This window comes from Anabrus simplex, chromosome 1 (genome assembly GCF_040414725.1).
Source record: "Anabrus simplex isolate iqAnaSimp1 chromosome 1, ASM4041472v1, whole genome shotgun sequence".
Classification (NCBI taxonomy): Eukaryota; Metazoa; Arthropoda; class Insecta; order Orthoptera; family Tettigoniidae; genus Anabrus; species Anabrus simplex.
Window position 1 is genome coordinate 625,715,319 of NC_090265.1, and position 25,517 is coordinate 625,740,835.

The following is a 25,517-nucleotide window of genomic DNA, read 5'->3' on the forward strand; positions in this document are numbered from 1 at the left end:
TCACACAAGTAGTTATTCTAGTCAAATGGGTACTTTTATGTATTGTTAAACAAGGAATTTAAAAATAACATTAACTATACAGTTTAATTTTTTTTTTATGTAATCAGAATTCTGGTCGTAATTGAAGATTTTGAGTCGAGAAACTGGCTGATGATGCCCTAAACAAGGGTGATGTCCCAACAACTGAATTGATGTTAATAAAAAAATAAATTGTATTGAAAAGGTGGACACCTTCAAAGATTGTTTTGAATAAATATTATATGGCAGCTCAATACGGACCAAGAAAATGAGATTTATGACATGTAATAAGTCCACGATCCACTGCCACGGGCAAGGATGGACTCCGCGGCTGCTGTTCATACATCTATATGATGTCATGTATGACATGTTTAGAAAGTTGAGGTTTGCAAACATGGCGGATAATTCGAAGGGACGTGTAGCAGCAGCTAAATGTATAAATTAATGATCTGGTATATTTGACTGTTGAGACAACGCAACACAATCTATAGACACTAAATTGGGTTAAGACTTCACTAGCTGGTTCTTAAAAGGGACATTAAAGATCCAATGTGATGCGCTGATGTGACGTGGCAAAAACTTGACGAGTATGAGGTACTTCCAGCAAGTTTGAAAAGCATTGGAATGGTTTGGTTAGGTCAGGCTAGTGACAAAACCATTGGTCTGAGGGCAAGCAAAGGGGATCTGGGGATGTAAGCCCCCAGGTTAAGGTCGCGAAGGCCTCTAGCATCCCTTAAAAAACAATTGTAATTCACCAAAAAACACTGATAGTGACAGGTTAGGTTGTGATCTATCGAAAACCACTGATAGTGACAGGTTAGGTTATGATCCACCAAAAACCACTGATAGTGACAGGTTAGGTTGTGATTCACTGTTGCATTCAAATATGCCCTCACTCTTACCGGAACTTTTCATCATGCAGTTATAATGTTCACCGCTAGTAAATAAAATTGTATCACTTTCTGAAACTATATCACTCCCTGATTCACTCTCGTACTGTAATACATATTTGATTTCATTCCTTGTAGTATAAGTTTTACTAGGGTCAGCCATTTCTACTGGCTACCAAGGAGGGTATAATTCTACTTTGTGAACGAACAAATTCCTGCTAAATAATGCTATCTACGATGTTGATTCCAGCACCAGGAAACCCTCATATACAGAATTAGCTTTCGAATGGTATAATGCATGCCATGTCACCTACGGACAGAAGGCTTCAATCACTTGCAGAATGCTATCATGTAGTAAGACCACCTGTTGAGCATCTACATATGAATGGCCACTGTACCCGTGACTGCCTGTCAGGTGGCTATATGTATGCCAAATAATTAAAAGTATCATGATGCCTCTTCTAGTAGCAAAGAAAGTAAGCTTTTAGTTTTATGTGACTGTTGATATCATGATCAGACATGAGACCTCATGTTTAACATGAAATCAAAACCACAGGGATGAGACTTTTCATTTCAAAAATATCACATGTATTAACCAGGATTCAAACCATACCACCTTAGTGAGAAACCAGTTGACTAGATTTAGCATTCAAATACCCTAATTTCCAATACACCTTATATAGCACATCCTTGTACCATACCATCAAGGACACCGAAACCTGGAAAACTGAGCACAATGTAAATTCTGCAATGTTTGCAAATCCTTACCTTTTTTCTGCCTCCAGTTTGTCCATACGTTTCCACAGCTTGTTCACCAATGCCTCTTGCTCTTGTTCTAAGGTATTCTCAAGTTCCACTTTCTCCCGACGTAGCTGCTCTAAATTGCTTTGTTTAGCAAGAGTCTCTGCTTCTAGTTTTTCAATCTTTCGCATCAGTTTATTCACCAGGCATTCTTGTTCTTGTTCCAAGGTCTGCTCAAGGCGACATTTCTCTTGTCGAAGCTAAAAACACGGAAAAGGCAAGTTCTAGTTATAACTGAGTAAAAACAAGAATTATATTTAAGGAGGCACCTGAGAAAAAAATCTGTGCTATAGCATTGCCAAATTACTCTGCTGAAATATCCTGTTTCTCAACACTGCAGATGAGCAACAACATGAAAAGGGAGAGAATAACAATAAAGGTGGTGACTGTTGTTTGATTTTCTTATTTAATTTTTTTCTATCTGTTTAACATTGCACCAACACATAGAATACGGCAACGAAAGGATAGTACATGACAAGGAATAGGAAAGAAGCAATCATGGCCTCAATGTACAGCCCAGCATTTGCCCGATGTGAAAATGGGAAAATGCAGAAAACCATCTTCGGGGCTGCCGATAGTAGGGTTCGAACCCGCCATTTCCCGAATGAAAGCTCATAGTAACATGACAGAAACCGCACAGCCAACTCACTCGGTGCGGTTGTTTTAAGAGGTTGAAAGATTACCCACTTAAAAACAATAATTATGGGAGTTTCCAACTAAACATACCTCTCAATGTAGATCTCATGCAAAAGGTATTCAAACAAACGCTTACACTTTCTCCATGCTAGCATTAGATTGTTTCCAATAATGTTATGTCTACTTTTCTGTTTTGTTTTTGGAGACACCAAGGTGCCTGAATTTTGTTCTGCAGGAGTTCTTTTACGTGCTAGTAAATCTACCAACACGAGGCTGACGTATCTGAGCATCTTCAAATACCACTGGACTGAACCAGCATCGAACCTGCCAAGCTGGGGTCAGAAGGCCATCGCCTCAACCATCTGAGCAACTCAGCCCGGCAGACTGTTTCCAATCCTAAACATATATTTGTGAAATACTTGGTAAAATGTAACAGCAACTATTTTGGCATATAGGAATAAAATCAGCATATGGATATGACAAACTATCTGCTAGGACAATTAAAGAAACTTAAATCCTTAGCACATATCTTTCAAATGACAAGTGTCGACCAAAACACTCCCAGATGGCTTCAAAATTGCAACAATTTCCCCCATACACTAATCTGGATCTAAATACAGCAATTTACAAGGAAATTAAACCATTACTATCACACCAAACATTTTAATTTCTGAATTTTTCAAAATGTGGATCTCAACACGGTTAATTTTCAAGTTTGACAAGGCAAAAGTATTTTAAAATCAGGAAGCACTGTTTGAATTGTCCAAAACACCAATGTCTTGTTCCATTATGTTTTCTTGCAGGTCCTACTTGGTAATAGTAAACCATTTTTCACTTTTTCACGAGTTCTTTTTCTACTGGGCTTGTTAACCCTTTGCCTTCTCTAACACTCTAGAGCGCTCGAGTATTATCATCCACCTTCTGTGCTGAACACTCCAAAGTGCTCGTCACACTCGCGTTCATTATAAGTGTGTTGAGAGAAATATTGAAGGGTCTTGTGAAACCACACTGTATTTCCTTGACTCAGCAAGCTGTCAGAACCTTGTCAATAGCATTTTCTGTGTGCATTTCCCAAGCATACCTACTTTATAAACCTTTGCCTTACAGTTAGAGATTATTCTTTTTCAATTTCACACCATGTCATCTAATCACAGAGTTGTGTCGAAAGATATGAAAGAATGAGAAATTGAAGATATGTTAGAAGTTAGTGGAGATAGTGAGCTTTCTAGTTGTGGTTCAGAATTGTATTCTGATGAATGTAGGAGTGATAATGATTCCAAGAATCATGAGCGTGAACAAATATTGTGTGAAGATCGAGGGACAGAGCTACAAAGAAATGTTACTAGTGATATCTGGAGTCACAATATTCAATCTGATGAACTGAAAATATGGGAAAACAATGCGGTCCAAATCACAACTTACCTTCCAGGAGTTAATTATTTGTGGGATCAGAATTTTATGAGCTAGTAGCAGAGCAGACGAATATTCATGCTGAATATTTACAAAGAAAAACTAGCACTGTTGATACTACCTGGCAAGACACTAACGCTGATGAAATAAGGGCATATGCAGGACTTCTAATTTATAAGGGATTGGTTGTTTTACCTTCTTTCTTTATGATATGAGTAACCGACCAGCTCTCACAGCTCATGGAGACAGACAGCTGAACTTCCGGCGCAACTTGGTGCAACAGCTGATTGGGAACTCCACGCCCCGCAAACATACGGGCAGGAAAGGAAGTTTACCCATCGGCCTCACCCTACATTATTTAATTCTCTTGTTGTAACTGTAGCCCTCACCTCTAACTTCACACTTGAGGAGACGAAAGCTAATAGCTAGGGACACATGAATATAAATAAAACTATCCTTCCATGGTTTCCTATTTCTCTATGTTTTGGTTGGGCGCCAGCTTTACAGTTTTAAACAAAACTGTACAGCAAAATTTATATTTAATAGCATAAAGACTTATACTTAAATCACAGGGGTAGGATTTTAAATAATTAACCATTAAGTATCGCTTTGAGAAAGAAAACTAACGCAATATAAAATAAAATGAATTTATTACAAAAAAAGATGAATGAAAAGTTCCTTTAAGCATGGAGAGAATTTAGAATTTACGTTACTGAAATTTACTGTTGCTTGCTGTATCTAATTGTGGTTCACCAATTGCAGCTTCCATTGAGGTAATCTGTATTCCGTGGTTACTTGTTCCCCTTTTCTCGTTGTAGAATGGCTCCATGGACATCCATCCTTCCTTCTGCAATTTTGGTTTGGGCTATCTGGACTAGCACTCCCTAATTGCCTAGTCTTTAAATTAGACATTGGCCCTATGCTTGTGAAAATTGATCACCAATGACCTTAGGAGGAGAAAATTCAGTGTAATGAATTTTTCCAAGTTATCAGAAACCTCAATCTAACTAATCTGTTCTCCTGATAAAATACAGACTTGTACCAAGTACCGTAGACTTGAACTAATATAGTTCTTCATCCAGAATAATGTACAATATATCACACTCCGTGTGCAACTCCGTCTCACCCTGATCCGACAGCATCACAGCAGCTACGTACTGTATTTCAAAGAGACAACTCACCGTACCGAAAAATAATATAATTGTGTGTATCTGGATTGCTCCGTGCAGGATAATATACACGTGCTATCCCCACCCTTGGTAACTGCACCGTACCAAGTCTCTTTTCCATCGAAGAATCTGATTAGTTTATCTCATATCATATCTTCCCTCTCTTCTTTCTTCACGAGTAACCAGTCGACGTGTCTACGATTAGTCGGTAGCTTGCGCTAGCCTTGCGCGCGGGTCGCTGTATAAAACTTTGCTTATGAGTAAAACCCAGCGACTCATACTAAATTCCCAGCGTCAGGAATAACTTTTCCGTATACACAATATGAGATGAAATGACACAAACTCAGTCTCATCATATCGAGCAATTTACAGTACATAATAAATTCCTATCCTTCATAATATAATAATAAATGATGTTCTAATATATTGTACTGGGAAATAGTTATGGGGCCAGAGCATGGGAAGGATGATTTTGCAGGGCGAATAATAGATGGTAATTCAAATCTTTGACATATTTATTGATAATCTCAAGCAAATCACCCTGCTTCTCCTTCATCAAAATTAAATTTTCAATTGATCTCTTCAGAATGTAATTAAGTAAATGAAATATATGTGCCGCTATTATCAGATACATCCACTTGATGTTACTAATGTTCAGAATAAATACCAGTTTTCTAAGATCTCAATACACACTACAGTTCATCTAGGATCTCTCATATAAACTCAAATTCAAAATAACACTCTGATCATAGAACTTCATTCAACTACTTGTTGATTTACAAAGATTTTTAAATTATAAATTAAATTCATCACTTGTGGTGAAAACCTAAAGTCTTTCTAAAATTATCAAACATAATATTAACTTACACTTGCTTTAGCAATCTTATAGTTCAAATTAAATATTTTCAATCACTTGCTGAAGAAATTCTACAGTTCATCTAAGCAAATTATACAAGATTGTTAAATAGTGCACTTGTTATATGACAAGCCCTAGTTCATCTAGTTATTGTGAAATGATTTCAGTTTACACAACTTTGAAGAGAAACCTAAAGTTCATTGAAATATGACTTGAAGTCTCCTACAATTTCTACAAGCAGAATTCTCACGATTAAAAATTACAAAGCACTTTCATTTGATCAATGTATCACTGTTCAATGATTGAGTGTATTACTAAAAGATCAGTTATTGTCTAAGTGTAATGACTCACTTGAGAAAAGCTAAAATGCACTTTTATCACCTGTGTTCTGCTCATAAAAATGGATGAAGTACAGCTCTGCAGCTTGGTGACTGGAGCTTCTGCAGCGAACAGTCTGAACTCGAACTCAGCACCAGCGGCATAACACGTTCCATCCCATGACGACACCACGTTTAATCCCTTGCAGATACCACGATTAATCCCTCGCTGGATACCACAAATGTCCCTCGAAGACACCACGAATAGTCCCACGCTGGATATGACGTCCTACGTAGTGTGATATTACGACACTTCGCCAAGATTTCCGGTGTTTTAAAAGAAATGTTGAAACACGGGAAAGTTCAATTGGCACTGTACAGCGAGTTGTAGGGCTATTAATTATCATTAATGAGTTTCATTTCACACTGAAATAAGTCCGAATGCACAGTTTGTATTCTCACTTTTGTACTATGGCATTAAATATGTGACTTGGAATAGCGCAGTCTATGTCACAGTTCGAGCTATAAGTCAAGTTACTGTAGTAATAAAATGATTCGCTTCTGCAGTCGAAAGCACAGTCTTTCACCACACAGTTTATAAGACATGAAATGAGACACTAGCACAGTTCATAATAATCACAGGTTATGTCATAATTCAGTATAAGAATAACTATCACAGTCTGTTAAATGCTCAAATAAATGCAATTAAGGTCACTTTTAGAACAGTCTCTTGAATCCTAATATTCACTGCTTCAGTGGTTTTTATGAATGAGTTCAAGAGTTCCTTAATATGTCCTTAATATTCAGTTCTTTTCTTATGACACTAATCGAATGTTCAAGGAAAAACGTGAAATTTAGCCACACTCAGTCCTATTAATTACTGAATATTTGAGTGGAATAGTACTTCAAATAGTTCACAATCGTAATTGTATACGAGAAATGCGTCTCAAGACTAATGAAATTATCATTAATTGAAGGTTTGATTTATCACGCACAATTTCCTATTATGCTTGTCACTGTAAATGATCACGACAGAGTTCAAATATATGAGGAATTAACAAAGTCCATAATACTGTCAAATGGTAAATTAAACACTGATATTCTCAGTTCTACCAAGATGTACAGTCTCTATAGCAAGATCACTTGTTCAAGAAATCCGTAAATCTTATACGACCAAACTCGATTTTATAGAACTTTATAACATCTCACACGTCCACGACACGGTTGAAGCTTCACTTACTACGATCTCACACAAATTCAAATTTTTAGACTATGACTTACACATCTCTCCCAAAGTGCGACGGAGCAGTATGACTTCTAGCCATGACCGACTTGTAGATTTCAACTGACTATACCCTTAAGTCGTTGACCTATTTCTGCTGGGAGCGAGCTCACTGGGTCAGACGACAGAGGGGTGGTTATGCATTCCAAACTTCTACCTGTCATATATTCTAAACTACTAGGTGGATTGACTTCAAATTTTCAACATTGTACATTTGAAATGTGGGCTACATGTTGGTGTTTCTCTCATTTTCATCTGTCGAGTCGTTTAGAAGTTACAAAATTGTTTCTGGGTGTTTCCATGGGGAGGTGAGATACATGTGACGCTGACGTCACTTGACCTTGTTCCCCTCTCTCGCTGTCTCCCACACACTTACACGGAGCAGTAGAGACGAGAACATTCCCTCGGACAGCTGTTCCTTATGTCACAACTCGGCTATTCTTTCATGATTAAAAATTTTATAACCTGATGTGCCAGGGCCTATGCCTTCCTGGTACAATATGTAATATGATTTCAATAGCCCTCTTATTTACAAATGACTGTAGTTAAATTAACAAGTCTCAATGAATAATTGCCGATGACGGATAATTTTGACTGTGAAGATACCTGGTTGTGCCAAAGTGTGTGTTTTGTGTTTACAAATGAAAAATAGGGCAGCTTCTGGGAGAGACAAAACGACAACATTCAAATGCAAGTAGTGCGGTCTACCACTGTGCAGGACAGGGTGCTTTTTGGAATAGCATCAGGAACAAAATGTGGATATTCAAAATTAGGGTGAGTCACATTTATTTCCACTCAACATTCAGAAACGAAATGCAAAAGAAGTTACGTTTATATCTTTATTTGTTTGACTTTTAGTTATTTTCTTTTAAAGGACAAGACTACAACAGGTGGACCTCTAGGATTGTTCACTGGAGACCATGGGGACACAAGAGAGGCATTGGAAGACCCCTGAAGAGATGGCTCGACGACATAAAGCTGTTGGCTGGAACACGCTGGATCCAAGTGGCTCAAGACCGAAGACGATGGAAGCACATGGAAGAGGCCTATATCCAGCAGTGGATTGAAATAGGCTAGAAAAGAAGAAGATTTATGCTGCTGTGCCTATTGGGATTTTAACGATTCTGTCAGAAAACACTAATTATGGCCAGGCATCCGCCTTTAAATGGGGAACGGCAATGGATGAATTTTTGTTTTCAGAGAGCTTGTCGTCGCTCATTCTTGAAACATGTCAGAAGAATTTAATTCTTTGTTTTTATATCCCGCCTGATGTACTGCCATGTTTTGTACAATTCATTGTTGCTTCATAATCGGTAATGTTGATATGAAAATATCATAAGAACAAATTCCTAAACTACAATCATCATCAGTTAACCGTCTCCAGTTTCCCAGGTGCGGCGTATGAGCGCTCACCACTTCAGCCGATTCACATACCATTCTTCTTCCTGTACTTTGTTCCAATCCATTCCTCCATGTTCTAGATCTTGTTTCACTTGTTCGATCCATCTCCTTCGATGTCTGCTCTGTGTCTTTTGGTGTCTAAGGTTTTCTCCAATCATTCCTTAGGTACTGAGCAAGAATCCATTCTCATTACATGGCCATACCAATTCAAACTTGATCTGATTATGGTATCACATAACGAGTCTCTTATTTGAATCTCTTGGCAAATCCTCTCGTTGTGGACATTATCTCTCCTGGATTTTTGTAGACTGTCCAGAGGAATTTCATTTCTGCAGCTTGGAGTCTACTTTTATCTCTGCCTGTGATGATACAAGTTTCAAGGCCATACGTTGTTATGGGCAAGAAGTGAGCTTAATAAAGTGTTCGTTTGGTTAGTATTGGAATCTGGCTGTCCCAGAAAAGGCTTCTAACCTGATAGTAAAGGACAGCTCCTCTTTGAACTCTGTTTGTGATTTCAGCATTCGATCGGTTAACTTCAGTCTGGACACTAACGAGGTATTGGAAGTGGTTAACTTATTGTAATTTCTGTCCGTCTACTGTGATATTTGTTCCTGACTTTTGTCTGTTGATTGTCATAACAACTGTTTTCTTAAGGCTGATTTTAAGTCCAAATTCCTTAAAATGACAATTCCAAGCATTAATCTTTCCTTGAACTACTTCCTCATTACCTCCCCAAATCACCACATCATCTACAAATGCAAATGCCTTGAATGCACTCTTCTTGCAGTGCTGTTTCACTCTTTTCATTAACTCATCCATCACTGTGATAAATAGTAGAGGTGACAAAGAATTTAATTCTTTGTTTTTATATCCCACCTGATGTACTGCCATGTTTTGTACAATTCATTGTTTCTTCATAATCGGTAATGTTGATATGAAAATATCTTTACTTGTTACAAACCAGTTGGAATAGCCATTTCCTATCGTTACACAGCTCTGGCAGTGTTTGTACAACATTCTTACTTTACTGATGAGAAATTCTAGAACATTTCTCCTTCTCAAGCAATCCCAAAGTTTATACCTCAGTATGCTGTCATGGGCTTTTTCCAGGTCCAGAAAGATAAAGATGACATTTTTTCCATTTTCCCAATGTTTTTCCATTATCATCCTAATGGCAAAAATGAGATATTTTGTTGATCTGTTACTTCAAAATATGTATTGTTCTTTCTCAAGCTGTGGTTCAATGATCTTTCATAATCTTTTTTCTACCACTTTCTCCATCAACTTAAGTCCATGAGACAGGAGTGTGATTCCTAAACTACCACAAGGCAAGTATATGTCGGACAAAAAAAGATAGTTGAAAATTATGTGAAATTAAACAGTGAATGAAAAATACAGAAGTGCCAATGAATTTTAATAAGAAAATGGTTCAGCAAAAACAAAAAAAACAAAAATTCCTGAACAATTACTTCTAAAAAGAAAGGTAGTTATTCCAAAAGAAGTAAAGGGGTATTCAACGTGCCATTTAAAGATTACAACGTCTCTATTCAATACACAGAAAAATCAACTTCCAAGCAATATGAAATAGCAGTTCACTCCCAAGTCTCCCCACCCCAAAGTTGACAAAATTTTTGTAACACTGCTCCTTTGTCAGAAATCATCCAGAACAAATCATGTTTCTTTCCTTTGGATCATTTCCCATTCTCATATTAGGTAGTCCTGGCGTGACTTGCATACACTGGAAGCATTCTCTAATTGGGGTTTTAACAGAGACTTGTATGCCCTCTCCTTTACATCCTTACTATAGCCCCTAAATATCCTCATAGCCATGTGAAGAGATCTCTAACCCTTTTTAAAAATCTCATTAATATGATTACCCCAATGAAGATAATTCCTTATAGCACTTCGATACTTACAGTGTTCCCCATGAAGTACTATCACCCCATCAATACAGAATCAAAACAGAGGATTTTTTCCTCTTGGTGAAAATTACAACCTGACTTTTCATCCTGTTTACAATCATACCATTGTCTGTTGTCCATCTCACAACATTGTCTAGGTCTCCCTGCAGTTGCTTGCGATCCTGCAACTCATACAGTATAACATCATCTGAAAAGGCCTTATCTGCGATTCAGTTCTTTACTCATATCATTTATATATAAGAAAATTTAAATGTCCAATAATACTGCCCTGTGGGACCCCCTTCTTAATCATTACAGACCAGGCTGAATGGCTCAGACAAGTGAAATGCTGGCCTTCTGACCCCAACTTGGCAGGTTCAATCTTGGCTCAGTCCAGTGGTATTTGACGGTGCTCAGATACATCAACCTTGTCTCGGTAGATTTATTGACACGTAAAAGAACTCCTGCAGGACAAAATTCTGCACACCGGCGTTTCCGAAATCTGTCAAAAGTACTTAGTGGGAAATGAAAATAATATTATAATTAATCATTACAGGATCAGATAAAACTTCACCTATTCTAATTCTCCGAGTTCTATTTTCTAGAAATTTAGCCACCCATTCAACCACTCTTTTGTATAGTCCAATAAGCCCTCATTTTCATCATTAATCTCTCAGGATCTACCCTGTCAAAAGCTTTGGATAGGTCATTAGCGATACAGTTTATTTGACCTCCTGAATTTAAAATATGTTACATCTTGCTAGAATTCTATAAGTTGAATTTCAGTGGAATAAGCTTTCCTAAATCTGAACTGCCTTCTATCAAACCAGTTAATAATTTTGCAAACCTGTGTGTTAATCAGAACTTACATATAACACATGTCAAGCTGACTAGCCGGAAATTACATGCTTTATGTTTGTGTCACTCCTTCCCTTTTACACTGGGGCTACTATTGCAATTGTCTACTCATTTTGTAACGCCCCTTCATGCAAACAGTATTCAAATAAGTATTTCGGATATGGCACATTATCCCAACACATATACTTTAAAATATCCTCAGAAATCTTATCAATCCCAGCTTTGTACCTTTTTCTAAATGACTTTACCAGAGGTAAATTTCAGTAATTCACCAGTATTAGTCACCTTCTGTATCTGGATATTATCCATATATCCCACTACCTTTACATATTGCCGACTGAATACTTCTGCCTTCTGTAAGAATTTGCATATATAACCCACTTGTTCATTAAAATCCCTGGAAAGTGCTTTCGGGAGCCTGTTTCTGCCTTCAAGTATCTATACATATCCGACCATTGCTCCCTAAAATTCATATGGCTGCCATTTGTGCTTGCCATCATGTTATCTATAGCTGACTTTTTCACTAAATTCAATTTCTTAATAAGCTCCTTCAATATCTCCTTACTCCTACAATCATTCATAAGTATTTTTCTAATCTGCACCACCCCCTTAATTTCATTTCCACCGGGCGAGTTGGCCGTGCGCGTAGAGGCACGCGGCTGTGAGCTTGCATCTGGGAGATAGTAGGTTCGAATCCCACTATCGGCAGCCCTGAAGATGGTTTTCCATGGTTTCCCATTTTCACACCAGGCAAATGCTGGGGCTGTACCTTAATTAAGGCCACGGCCGCTTCCTTCCAACTCCTAGGCCTTTCCTATCCCATCGTCGCCATAAGACCTATCTGTGTCAGTGCGACGTAAAGCCCCTAGCAAAAAAAATAAAAAATTCATTTCCCTATTATAATGGGTCCTTACCATTCATTACTACTTTAAAACGTACATACCTGTTTTCGCACTCCTCAACAATTGCTTTAAATCCATCCCATAGGCTGTTTACATTTTATTTACCATTCTCCATTGATCATAATTCCCCCCCCCCGTGCCTCTCTTATCAACCACATGGTAGAGTCCTCCTTTCACAACATTCCCTTCTATCACATTTAAACTACGACAAGACAGCTTTATTGTCACTTTCACCATGTCACTTCAGTTTCTCTATAGACATCATCTGGTATAATCACCACCACATGTAGAATATTTTTCCCTCTAGTTGGTTCCATTGCTTTCTGATTCAGCTGTCCTCCCCATATAGTACTTACTTACTTACTTACTTACTTACTATGTTGGCCACACAAACCGTAGTTGGTTTTTGGCCTCACCAATTAGCCTCCTCCACCTTTTTCGATCGGTGTATTCCTCTTCGGTTAGGCCCATTCTGCTCATATCCTCTCTGACCCCATCTATCCATCTCAATCGTGGTCTTCCCTTTGGTCTTTTGCCTCTGATGTTTACTTCCACCACCTGTCTGGTTACCTGACCTTCTCGACGCATTACGTGTCCACACCACTTCATCCTCCTCTGTTTAATCCATTGCCTACGTTATAATACAAGGCCTGGAAATAGAGCCCGTAAAACGCTATCGAAGTGGTCACACTGAAGTTCAGTGCCGGCCCGCTAGGGTCGCTTTCTTGCCCCCTGTCTACCAGGTTCGCGCCTTTGAACGTGTTTATTAACTGAGTTGGTTGTGAGTGTATTATGCATTCGTCTGATGTTAAGCAATCGCAGTTCCAGTCATGGTTTATTCACGAGAAATTAAAGGTAATGAAATTTCGTTTCACAAGTTTCCAGTGAATGTTCAAAGTTTGAAATATTATACAGAGGAAGTATTACGCATTAGATACGGCTTCCACCTGATGAAATTAGGTTCCTAAGTTTTGATCCGAGTTACGTCATAAGAATCGGGCGATCCCAAAATTTGTCACTGGACTTTTTTGTAAACATTGCTACCGTGACCGGCGGTCATTTGAGAGGCCTCTTCAAACTCAGAAATCTTAAATTAGGAAACCAACCAGAAAAATAATTCGCCCAACAAATTTGGAGAAAATGAATGTAGCAAGAGCTAAAAATACCGTACCGTATTTTATTTCCCCCCCCCAGAACAATCTCTGGTTTGAAAAGTATGGAGGTGGTTTGTCCCGAGAGCATTAAATACAGTTTAAAATAAATCATTTGTTTTATGGAGCATTTTATGAAATTTTTCGATACGCATGACGCCTGCAACACCTCACATGGGACATATTCCAGGAATGAGAACAAACGAGCATCTTTTAGTACTGAAGATGAACGCCTCAGTTGGTTAATTAATGATTTCCTGTCATATATTAAGGAGCCGACCCCGTGGTGTAGGGTTAGCGTGCCTGCCTCTTACCCGGAGGACCCGTGTTTGATTCCCGGCCAGGACAGGGATTTTTACTTGAACCTGAGGGCTGGTTCGAGGTCCACTCATCCTACGTGATATGAATTGAGGAGCTATCTGACGGTGAGATGGCGGCCCCCGTCTAGAAAGCCCAGGATAACGGTAGAGAGGATTCGTCGTGTTGACCACGCGACACCTCGTAATCTGCAGGCCTTCGGGCTGAGCAGCGGTCGCTTGATAGGCCAAGGCCCTTCAAGGGCTGTAGTGCCATGGGGTTTGGTTTTTGGTTTGACATTATATTAAGAAAATTCAAATGCATTCAGAGAAAATAAAAAAGATGCATGAGGGAAATGTATCAGGCATAGATCTTGACTACCCAATCCACTGTGGGCTGCGTAAAATACCTCATAAGTATACATTTTCATTATGCATTGACGAGGAACCTAACAAGCGATGACATCGAGCTTTTCTTCAGCTACCTAAGACGCCAAGCGGAATATAATGACATTATGGTTCGTGTGGCGAAAGAATAAACAGACTGTAAAGGCTGTTTAGAACATATCTCTTCTCCAGCTATTCAAAGTCCATCATTGGGTCTTATTCGTTGTCAAGATTGAGGAGCCCTCAGATACCGAAAATCATCGTCTGTGGCACTTCTGCAGTGAACGACGGAATCTGTCACCTCCGCTACGCAGTACTTGCCCCAAAGAGAGTTACTATGTACGGTTTTTTTTCGAAAGACATTTTCAACAGTGAAATTAAGTGTAGAAAGTGTAAACACGATAAACCAGCTGTTTTTCTACAATGAAAATTTCTAAGACCTCTATTAGACAACATTGCTTCGAGCCACTCAAGTAGAAGGGGGAAAGTTTTGAAACTTGATAAGAAGCCCCTCAAAAGGAAAGTTTTGAAACTTCATTGACATATCCAAGCCAATGCAGCAACGCTCTATAAATAAAGTACTGTCAATACTCGCAAAAACATTCAGCTCTTTTTATTTAGGATATAATTTACTTATTGACATATACGGCCATGCGAATACAAGGGAGCAAGAACGCGATCCTAGCGACTGAATGGTGAACTAGGATGCTACCCGTTTCCATGAGTTCATTTCAAGGCCTTGTGTTATAGCGTAGGCAACGGTTTAATCACTGCCACAATGTCTAGCAATTTGTACAATTCCTGAAGTTCTCTGTTTTTCCTTTTCCTCCATTCTCCCCTATCCTTCACTGGTCCAAAAATCTGTCTCAGCACAGCATTCTCAAATATCATAAGTTTTCTTTCTTTTTCTTTTTTCTTTCTTTCTGTCTTTTGCTTGAATTCTAGCCATTATTTCTTGTCTATCTCATTCCTCTCACCGAATACTGCTCCAAGATATTTAAATGCTTTTACTCTTTCAAAGATTTCTCCATCCACATCAAAGGGTATGTTATTTTTTTCTCTGCTCACTACAAGGTATTTGGTCTTTTCCATTATTAATCTTTAAGCCCACATTAATTGCTTCTTCCCTTAAAACTCTTATCATTTTAACTATTCTGTGCTATCAAAACTACATCATCCGCGTATGCCAGGGTGTTGATTCTTCTACCTAGTTGAATTCCTGTCTCTAGGTTTGTTACTTTCCTCAGTGCTCTTTCTAGTACCAGATTAAACAGAAGGCGGGAGAGGCAGTCTCCCTGTCGCACTCCAGTTCTCACTTCGGAATTCTCCGACCTCTTCCCATTCACTTGCACTGAGCACGTTGCTTCTTGTATATGTGCTTGTGTTAGTTTTATTAGTTTCCTTGGAACTTGTGCCCTTTCCAGTTCCTGCCATATTGCTTGCCTGTTCACACTATCATATGCTTTTTGGAAGTCCACCAATAGACAGTGTGCTCTTTAATATAGACTTATTATATGCAGCTGGTCAATGGTTGATTTTCCCATTCTGAACCCTGCTTTCTGGAATCCAAGTACTTCCTCGACGTATGGTGTTAATCGTTTTAGTAGTAACATGCTCAAGATTTTATATGCTGTACAGAATAAGGTGATTCCTCTGTAACTGCTGCAACTCATTCGGTCTCCTTTCTTAAATATCGGGCAGATGACTGACTGTTTCCATTCTGCCGGGATCCTTTCCTTCCTCCAAATTACACAGATCAGGTGGTGCATTCTGTCTTGTAAGATATCTCTTCCCTCTTTGAACATCTCTGCAAGTACTCCATCTGTTCCTGGTGCCTCCCCTTTCTTCAGCATCTTTATGATTTCTCCTACTCCTTCCCTGCTAGGCAATTCATTTTCCACTGTTTGTATTGTTGCTCTATTTTCTCTGTATATTTCTTCCACATTCAGGAGATTTTCAAAATAGTTTTCCCATTCTTCCATAGCTTTCATCTCATCTGTTATCATTTGTCCTGCTTGATCTTTGATGATATCTACCCTTGTGATATATCCTTCCTTGAAGTATCTGAGGTTCTATAAAAGTCTCTTGTATTACCCAACATTTTGTTCTCTTCTGCCAGGGTTATCTTTCTGTTTATATACCCACACTTTTCTTGCTTCTCTGGCTGAATCCATGTATTCCAACCTCATTCTTTCATCATCTTCGTTTGTCAGCCACGACATTTTGGTCGCTCTTCTCTTTTTGATAACATCTTTACACCTATCAATAAACCATCCTCTGTTCCTCCTCCTATTCTCCAACAGTTTCAGCACCACTTCCGCAGCATGTAGGACTCCGGTCTTGAGTTTGGACCATAGTTTGTCTACATCATCTTCCTCATCTTCTAAGTGGCAAACCTGTTTCAAATTTGAAGAGCATATCTTTCCTTAATATTATCTTCTCTCATTAGATGTGGGTTAATTTTCCGGTCTGCTTCTCTTCCCCTGCTTCTATCGCATTCTATTCTTTCATGGACAGTCATCACTACAAAATAGTGATCTGATCCTATTTCTGCACCTCTTTGAGATTTTCTCAATAATATTTCTGTCTAGCATCCACTAGTATGTGGTCTATTTGGTTCTGAATGTTTCCGTGAGGTGACTTCCAGATTATTTTATCAATGTTTTTGTGAGGAAAGTAGGTGCTCATAATCCGTAAGTTTTTTGAAGTTGCCAGATTGATTAGACTCATTACGTTGTTGGAGAAGTCGTATAGACTATTTGGGCCAATATAGGGTCTTGAAAGAGTCTCTCTTCCTACTTTGGCATTGGAGTCACCAAGGAATACTTTTACGTCGTAAGATTGTGCACCTTCGTATATTGATTCTAGATCTTCGAAGAAGCTGTCTTTTTCATCTTTTTCTTCTGTAGGTGCATGGAATGAAATCATTGTTAGGTTGTAAAAGTTTCCTTTCATTCTTAACCAGCATATCCTTTTGTTGATTGCCTTGAAGTCCATAATGTTCCCTCTCAGTCTATTGGCTACTGCAAAACCAACTCCAAATTGATGTTTGCCTCCCGCATTTCCACTACAGAAGTAGCTATAGAATTTATCTTTATGCATCCCTTCTCCAGACCATCTCATCTCTTGCAGTGCCACTATGTCTAGATTATACCTATTCAGTTCTTCATCCAACACCTTAACCGCTCCAGAAGTATACAGTGACCTTACATTCCAAATGCCACACTTCAGCATGTGATTGTTTCATGACCTTCTCTCATTAACCACTGACTTTCCAGTTGTCATTATTGTCCTGTTTTGAATCCGAGGCTATATCTTGGCGTTTCGTAACAATTTTTTTTTATGGTGTGGGGATGTTGGCCCCAACGCCCAAACTGGAGAAGCAGACCCTAAAGATTAAGGTAGTAATATCTATCCATCCAAAATACGTCCATTGTAATGGTGCCAACAGGTGTAGACTCCAATTCAATGGCAACGTCGATAAGAGCATGCATAGTTTCCGTCTTTATCACAGTTTCCATGGCATTGATGGCAGATAGAATAAAATGGCTGACACTTAGGGCAAACGCAAATATAGTAAATAAATATATCGAGTGTCTCTCTTAGTAATGTTGTCTATGGATTGAGGGCAAAACAAGATGAGTATCGCCTATGGCATAGAAAAAAAACATAATACTGTAGACTTGCGTTAAAAAAACAATATCAAATGATCACAAATTCACTAGACAACAAACACTCACATACAGTAAATATATGCCACAGTGTCATAAATACTGCCAGGAAGCTGCTAACAAAGCACAATTCCCCTTACATATAGATATTTGATGCTCTTACACCACACTAGATCTTGCATTTGGCAGCCTACGTTCCTACAATGGTACATGTGATAAAAATCATTTTTGGATCCCCACATCACTGTACCCAATACAAATACAAACTGATATTTACAAAAGTGAATTCATTTAAGTATAGCAGATGGTCCCAGCACCCTTTTGAATTTTCATAATATTTACTGTATTATGTTTGTTTGCTTACAGTATTATTATTATTCCCACCTGGTAGCCATGATAGTTAAGGCGTTGAAGTCTAAATGGTCTGACACCATGATTAGCTGGTGTGAGTCCCGTTAGTCAAAAAAACTTCACGATCAGAATGTTGCTTGGCAGGGTAGGGGAGGTAGTGGTATACAATTTCTAATCACTAGATTGCGTGCCAAAAGCCTGGATTAAATTTCAAACCTCTCCGCAGTGCTCATCTGACATGGGCATATGACACTTTTGATGGTGGTTCATCCGTCAGATGGTTACGTTAAGCCTTGAGCTCACTTCTTGATGCTATTCGACAGGAGTCGGGTATGTGATAGCGCCAGGTTTCACCCTCTCCCTTTATACTATAATATACCACATCAATCATTTCATCTCATTAACCTCTCTTATAAGCTTGACGTCAGGAAGGACAGCCAGTCATAAAAACCCGCCATGACAGATTCTTCTCACCTCATACTCGACCCTGTAGAGAAACGAGACAAGGGTTGGACAAACAAACATTATTATTATTATTATTATTGTTATTATTATTATTAAGGCACACGGGCTTCAATTTTTGAATTTTTGGGCAAAACATGCAAGAATTTAGAAACTGAGAATCACATCCTGCGGTTAGAATACATTAGCTTTTTTCCTAATTCAGATTTCAGTAAAAAGAGGTCTCATGACTTATGATCACGAGATTCAAACCCATGCAAAACGACAAGCTAAAGGACGGACTTTTACCGATCACAACTTTCATTTCAATGTCAACGTCACGTTGAAGAGTGCAGACACCTACGGCAGGGTTCAACAGATTACTCCTTTTTATAAATATATAAAAACCTCTTAGATATTTCTCCCATTTCAAATGAATTTCAACCCAGAACAATGAGCAGGCCAATCAACGTGTCATTCTGCTACTCAAATCTATCTAAAAATTGAAATCAACTGACCAGATAGACTGATAAAATCCAGCGAGAGAGGGGAATGAGGAGTATGACTTACGATATTTGGGCTGATAAAATTACTGCTAAGCCACTTTGGAAAAATATTAACAATACTCAATATTATGCTAACACACTCATTTTTCCTGTAGAGATCGGGCCAGCTAGGAAGACATCCGGTGAGGGGAAGTGTGCGAGTGAGAAAGCAGAGCCGTGGGAGCGAGACCGCCGACTTCCCCTTCTCGCTCAGTGTTGTGGCGACATACAGTTGACCCGAAATATTTGTATTAACTGACATGTAACACTCCGCAGATTATCAGTTAGTGGAATTCTCTTCCGGCTGAAAATAACAGACATGTATGTATGTTCAGTCTTCAGCCCTAAGGCTGGTTGGATCCTCAACAGCTCTGCCATCAGCTGTCATAGATGGCCTAGGCATCACTGAAGAGGCGTACTAGGGAAATGAGGAGTGAGGTAGTTTCCCGTTGCTTTCCTCACCGAGCCAGAAGTTGCTATTACATATCAGTCTGCCAAGCCCACTGAAATGCATGCACTAACCGACCCTATGAGCAACATGTTCACACCATTCATAGCAGGGACTGGCTGCACATGGAATGGCATTACTAGCATCGCTCATACCTCAGTCACTTTCATATTGTCAACGTCAAGGATAAGACAGAGACAGATCAATGAAAGTAACAAAATTGCTCTAGCCTATACCAGAAGACATGGTGCACTGTAAACACTAGGTCCTGCCAGCAAAGGCATATAACAGACATACCTACCCGAAATGAATGCATTTAGAAGTGTTACAGATGACAGATAGATTGAAGGAGTTAGAACATAATTTAACCTCTTTTTACATTAGCTGTCAAAATCCTTTCCGTGTATCAATTTGCGTAGTCCTTATTTTTAAACTATAATTTGATTTAAAATTAACCTTACGACGCTGTAAATGTACAGTGTAGGATATGGTTTGCTATAACACCAGGCTTCATAACCTAAGCCATGTCATGTAAAATAACTCAATAATAATAATAATAATAATAATAATAATAATAATAATAAGCTACAAGAAAATTGAAAACTCTCAGATACTATGCGAAGAAAGAGGATAAATTTTTATGGTCATCTTCTCCTCGGAATAAACTCTATGATTAACCGAACAAATCTTGACTTCTTCCGTAACTCGTAACAAAACCGAACTGGTTTAAAGAAACTGAAAAAGACTTGTTAGAATTAAAAATTACAGAAAAATCACTATTCGGTCGAACAGCTAAAGTAATAACTAAAGAAGAAAACATAACGTTCCAAAACAAATCTACATTAAAAGGCACATATATTATCTTGGAAGACGAGAAGAAACGAAGATCAGAAAGAATGAAGAAATACTGGGCACTAAGAAAAGAACAACACACAGAGAAAGAATTGAATCAACATACCCCAAAGAGGGTGAAACGAAATAATAATAATAATAATAATAATAATAATAATAATAATAATAATACTAATGTCCGCCTCTGTGGTGTAGTGGTTAGCGTGATTAAGTGCCACCCCCGGAGGCCCGGGTTCGATTCCCGGCTCTGCCATGAAATTTGAAAAGTGGTACGAGGGCTGGAACGGGGTCCACTCAGCCTGGAGGTCAACTGAGTAGAGGTGGGTTCGATTCCCACCCCAGCCATCCTGGAAGTGGTTTTCCGTGGTTTCCCACTTCTCCTCCAGACAAATGCCGAGATGGTACCTAACTTAAGGCCAGCGCTGCTTCCTTCCCTCTTCCTTGTCTATCCATTCCAATCTTCCCATCACCCACCAAAGCCCCTGTTCAGCATAGCAGGTGAGGCCGCCTGGGTGAGGTACTGGTCATTCTCCCCAGTTGTAATAATAATAATAATAATAATAATAATAATAATAATAATAATAATAATAATAATAATAAGTACTTTTGCTTTAAGCTGAGAAAGCAGTGTTAGACTATATGATCGTCTGTCCCTAGCTCCTTAATGCCAATGTTTTGTTGTAAAATAAGAAATGTGACTTAACGAGATGACATATATAATTATATAATTGTTCTCAGGTACAGAAACAAAATATAATTCATAAAAGGAAACACCATAAAGGGTCTACATTTGCTGAGTAACAACGTATGTATACGAAGATAACTTAAATGGCACTAGAAGTAATAAGTAATAAAATAATGACACTATAATTATTCACAAAATGAGCACATTCTTGTTTTATAATGTCCACTACATCTCTTCAATTCCACCGAGTCCTCCGTCATCACTTCTGTCGTCCTCACCGGATGACGTGTCGTCGGCTCCCAGCTGGATCGCAAAGGACTCCATAATGTCTTTAAAATGTTCCCCATCCCTTATGTTCCAGTCTTCGGTGGATATTGACACGAATTACTGTCAAGTGAGTTTCTCCACGTCGTCAATAGTGAAGGTGCCATGAGAAGCTGCCCAGTTCTTCACTTTTGCCCACATTATTTCAATACTGTTAAATTCAGGGTGATATGGGGGCAGTCGAATTACCGAGTGTCCGTACTGTTCCAGGAGTTCATCTAGGACGTAGGTTTTGTGTGCCGGCTTGTGCAATTTGATAAGCTCATAAAGCTCATGTTTGTACATCGTCTTACGGCGTGGAAGGTTCCTATTCACTAGCCAGAAGATCATCGTCACTTTCCGTGAGCTGGAGGTTGGAGCACGATCTACTTCCTTGTTGTGATATGACGCGTAATCAATTACGAGAACACTGCGAGGTAGAAGTTATCTTTCATACTCTTAAAAAAAAAGTCACTATTCATGTCATCGTGGTAGTCGCCACTCTTGCTGCCAGACTTCCAGATTAGCAGACAGTTCTCGATGAAACCCATTTCACCGCCAGCATGTACAACTATCCTCCGCCCGATACTGGGCATTTTTTTAATAAACAAACCTTTTGTATTTTATGTCATGTTTTTCCATTAGGATGCGCTTGTTAGTCTCAGTTTTTTCTTCTGATGATATCCTAATGATCGAAGAATTCGCTTGACACTAGTTATGGATCCTTTGAACTTTAAGTCTTTACCTAACTTTGCACGAATTTTTGAAACTGTAGGTAAACATCTTTCATCTAAATTAAATTTGCTAACAATACGACATACGGCACCTTCGTCAAAGTCGTCCAATCCAGTAATATTCTTTGTGCACATTCTGTTTTTGTTTGACTATCCATAGGTTTTCCTAATTCTTTCGTTTTTCGCTCTTAATCCGTACCAAATAACTTTCTGGCACTCCAACAGCTGCTGCTACTCTTTCCTGCACTTTTTTTTGCAATCTATCACGAACTTTTCTTCCATTGCCTCCCTTTCCAATAAAGTCTATAACGTTCAAGATTGCTGCACGAGACTGACTCTTTAGCACCTTACGATGCAGGCTACTTTTAACGCCTTCCATAGTGTCACAGATAGGCCTAACGTACACCACTACTAACCACAGTTACTACTGAACGGCAAATTAGAAAGCAGAGCGCGGCAGCTGAGTGTAAACTTATGCACTGAACTGTCCTTGTAGCAGGAGCTCTGTGAGGAGGGGTTACGCTATGCGAGATAGTCCAAAGTGCGCACGCGCTCCCAGATGCCTTCCTAGCTGGCCCGATCTCTACATAGATATAATTTTCTACAGAGCCTAGTGCAAATCAAGAGGCTTTGATTGTGATTATAGTAACATCAGCCGGAACATGTGGCAACCTGCACCTTTGCTCGGTGCCATGTGCTGAAACCTATCAGAACACACCAATCGTATGAACAGAACTGTAGTGAGCTAGAAATTTAGCAAGATGGCAGCCAAAATAAAATAACATCCATCAGTGCAATGAGCAGCAACAAGAGTATGAGATTGGTGGTGGTGGTGGTGGTGGTTATGTTTTACGAGGAAGTACACTAATGAGAGCGAAAAATTGGAAAGTGTCCGACACTTCAAACAATGAAGGTATCGGCCAAAGAAAGACAAAGGCCACAAATGGAATGAAAACAGAAGTCTCCGTGTGATTCACAAACCTAATAACATTGGGGCCAGAAAAGAATGAGAGAGATCTGATAGAACAGAATATGAAAGTGAGGAGCCTGAAATAAGTACGTAGAAGCAAAGTCAGGACTCAGATGGGCCCCGAGGTCACCAACCCATGCTCCCAAGAGCAGAAGTATAGAGTCAGCCCTGCAAGGTTAGCAACACAAGGCACCTCTAGGTGGTTATCCACTAGTAGCGCTAGTATTGCTGGGGTAAGTAGAATGACAATGCTGCCAACTGTTGGTTGTTGGTTTGATATGGCTGTGCACGTTGGATGCGAGATGAAATTTAACCAGTTTTCAGTCGATTTTAAGGAGAATCATGACAATTTCACTGAATTCTTTGAACGACACAACTTAATTAGTACTACGAGGTATTGTGAAATTGTGTGTCAAAGACAAAATATTGTTTCGAGGTGCCGTCGCCGCCCTGAAGGCGGGAAGAATGCAGGTGGTACGAGAGTGGGAGGAAGAACACTTCCGAGATTCTAAAATAACTTTATTTGACATTGCTCTTTTTAGTGTCCTTTGGTGAAATCTGTCCATATCTATCACTCTATTCATCAATAAGTATTAGATTTTTCGCCCAATACAATTGTTGATTGCAGTAACTTTTGTCACGAGCTGTGCATTGCTTGGGTAGAAACCAATAAGAAGAAAATAGAGGGTCCAGGCAAAAGCAAGTTTGGTAAATCGAAGCACCATAGATGTCAGCATACCGAGGGTCAGTGGATGTTTAAAAGTGTGGAAAGGAGGAATTGCAAAAATCTTTTATGTTGCACCTGTTGAAAGACACGACAAGTATGCATTGCTGGCAATGATCAAAGATTGGGTATTGCCAGAAACGGTTATCATTTCAGACTGCTGGAAGGAATACGACTATCTGGAGGACGAAGATTATGTACATCTATGAGCTAACCACTGCCTTCAGTTCACTGACAGCTGGAAGAACAGGCATGTGACAGAGGCGATAAGAGGGCGATGCCTAATGATAGGCCGTCTGTACACACGCACAATACAGAAAACAGATGGCGACACATGAAAAACAGAAGTCCCTCAATTCCAGGATTTAGAATGAAGAAAGACCACTTTGTAGGTTACCTAACGGAGTTCCTGTTTAAACCTTGGAAACCCGAGCGCACGAGTTCTTCGAGGCTACTGGTGAACTGTACCCTCCTCTCCATTAAGGTAATAATGAGTAATATTTTTTTGTGATTTGTAAGTAATTTTTGCATTCAGTACAGCAAAGGTGAGAGTGATTATGGTTATAAGAAATAGATGTAAGCCCCCAGATTGGAGGAGGAAAAGAGAAAGCGTAACGGTGAAGGAGGAAGATTATCGTCCAACGAATGTCAAACTTAGCCGGCCTCTTCAGCAATTTTTCTTCTGCAGTGGTTGGTAATGCAACCTCTGCCTCTTCATTGGTGGGAATGACTTCATCATGTTCCAACTATAAGCAAATGCCCATGATAGTAGGTGGAAAAGCATGGATAATGGCGCCTGGACCACTATATGGATAAAAGCAAATACCGTATAATCTCGAATACCACCCACCACCGAATAAGACCCGCACCCTTATTTTGAAAGAACAAAATTTTTAAAAAAAGTGAAGACAAAATTATTTACAATCTTTACTAACACACATCAATTGATTAGAAAATACAAATAAAAGTAAACAAATATTTCCAGAACAATATCCAACGAGTTCATTCATTATCATCATCATCAGTACCAACTTCGGAACTTTCATCACCATCACCTTCCCACAAGATGTCGTCATCGCTGCCATCCATAGCATTAGACATTCTACATTTCCTGAAGCTCTTCCGTATGAGGTCTCCAGGGATACGATTCCATGCCGTCAAAATCCACGAACACAGCAGCTGAACTTCCCGGCGCTGAATGCGACCAGTTGGCGTCAGTGTGCGATTATCAGCCGCCATCCATTCTGTATAGAGCTGTTTCAAGGCTGCTTTAAACAGACAGTTCACGCAGACATCCAGCAGTTGTAGCATAGATGTCATCCCGCCCGGAATGACTGCTAGGTTGGTATGTTTCTTCACAGCGTCTGTTGTGTGGCCGCAGTAACTGTCGAGAACAAGCAAGCTCTTTTGTCCCAATAATGCACCAGGGCGATGTTGCCAGACACACTTTACCCAGTCTTTCACAAGTGAACTGTCCAGCCAGCCGGAGTTCTGAGATCTGACGATAACACCAGGGGG

The 25,517-nt window shown here is 39.3% G+C and overlaps 1 protein-coding gene across 1 annotated transcript in view; it reads right to left on the bottom strand.

Moving 5' to 3' along the window:
• Positions 1 to 25,517, bottom strand: part of LOC136871206 (coiled-coil domain-containing protein 6) — a 151,207-nt gene that overhangs the window by 119,880 nt on the left and 5,810 nt on the right. The window contains exon 4 of the mRNA XM_067144965.2: positions 1,677 to 1,909. Coding sequence (XP_067001066.2) covers positions 1,677 to 1,909 — 233 coding nt within the window. The remainder of the gene's footprint in view (positions 1 to 1,676; positions 1,910 to 25,517) is intronic.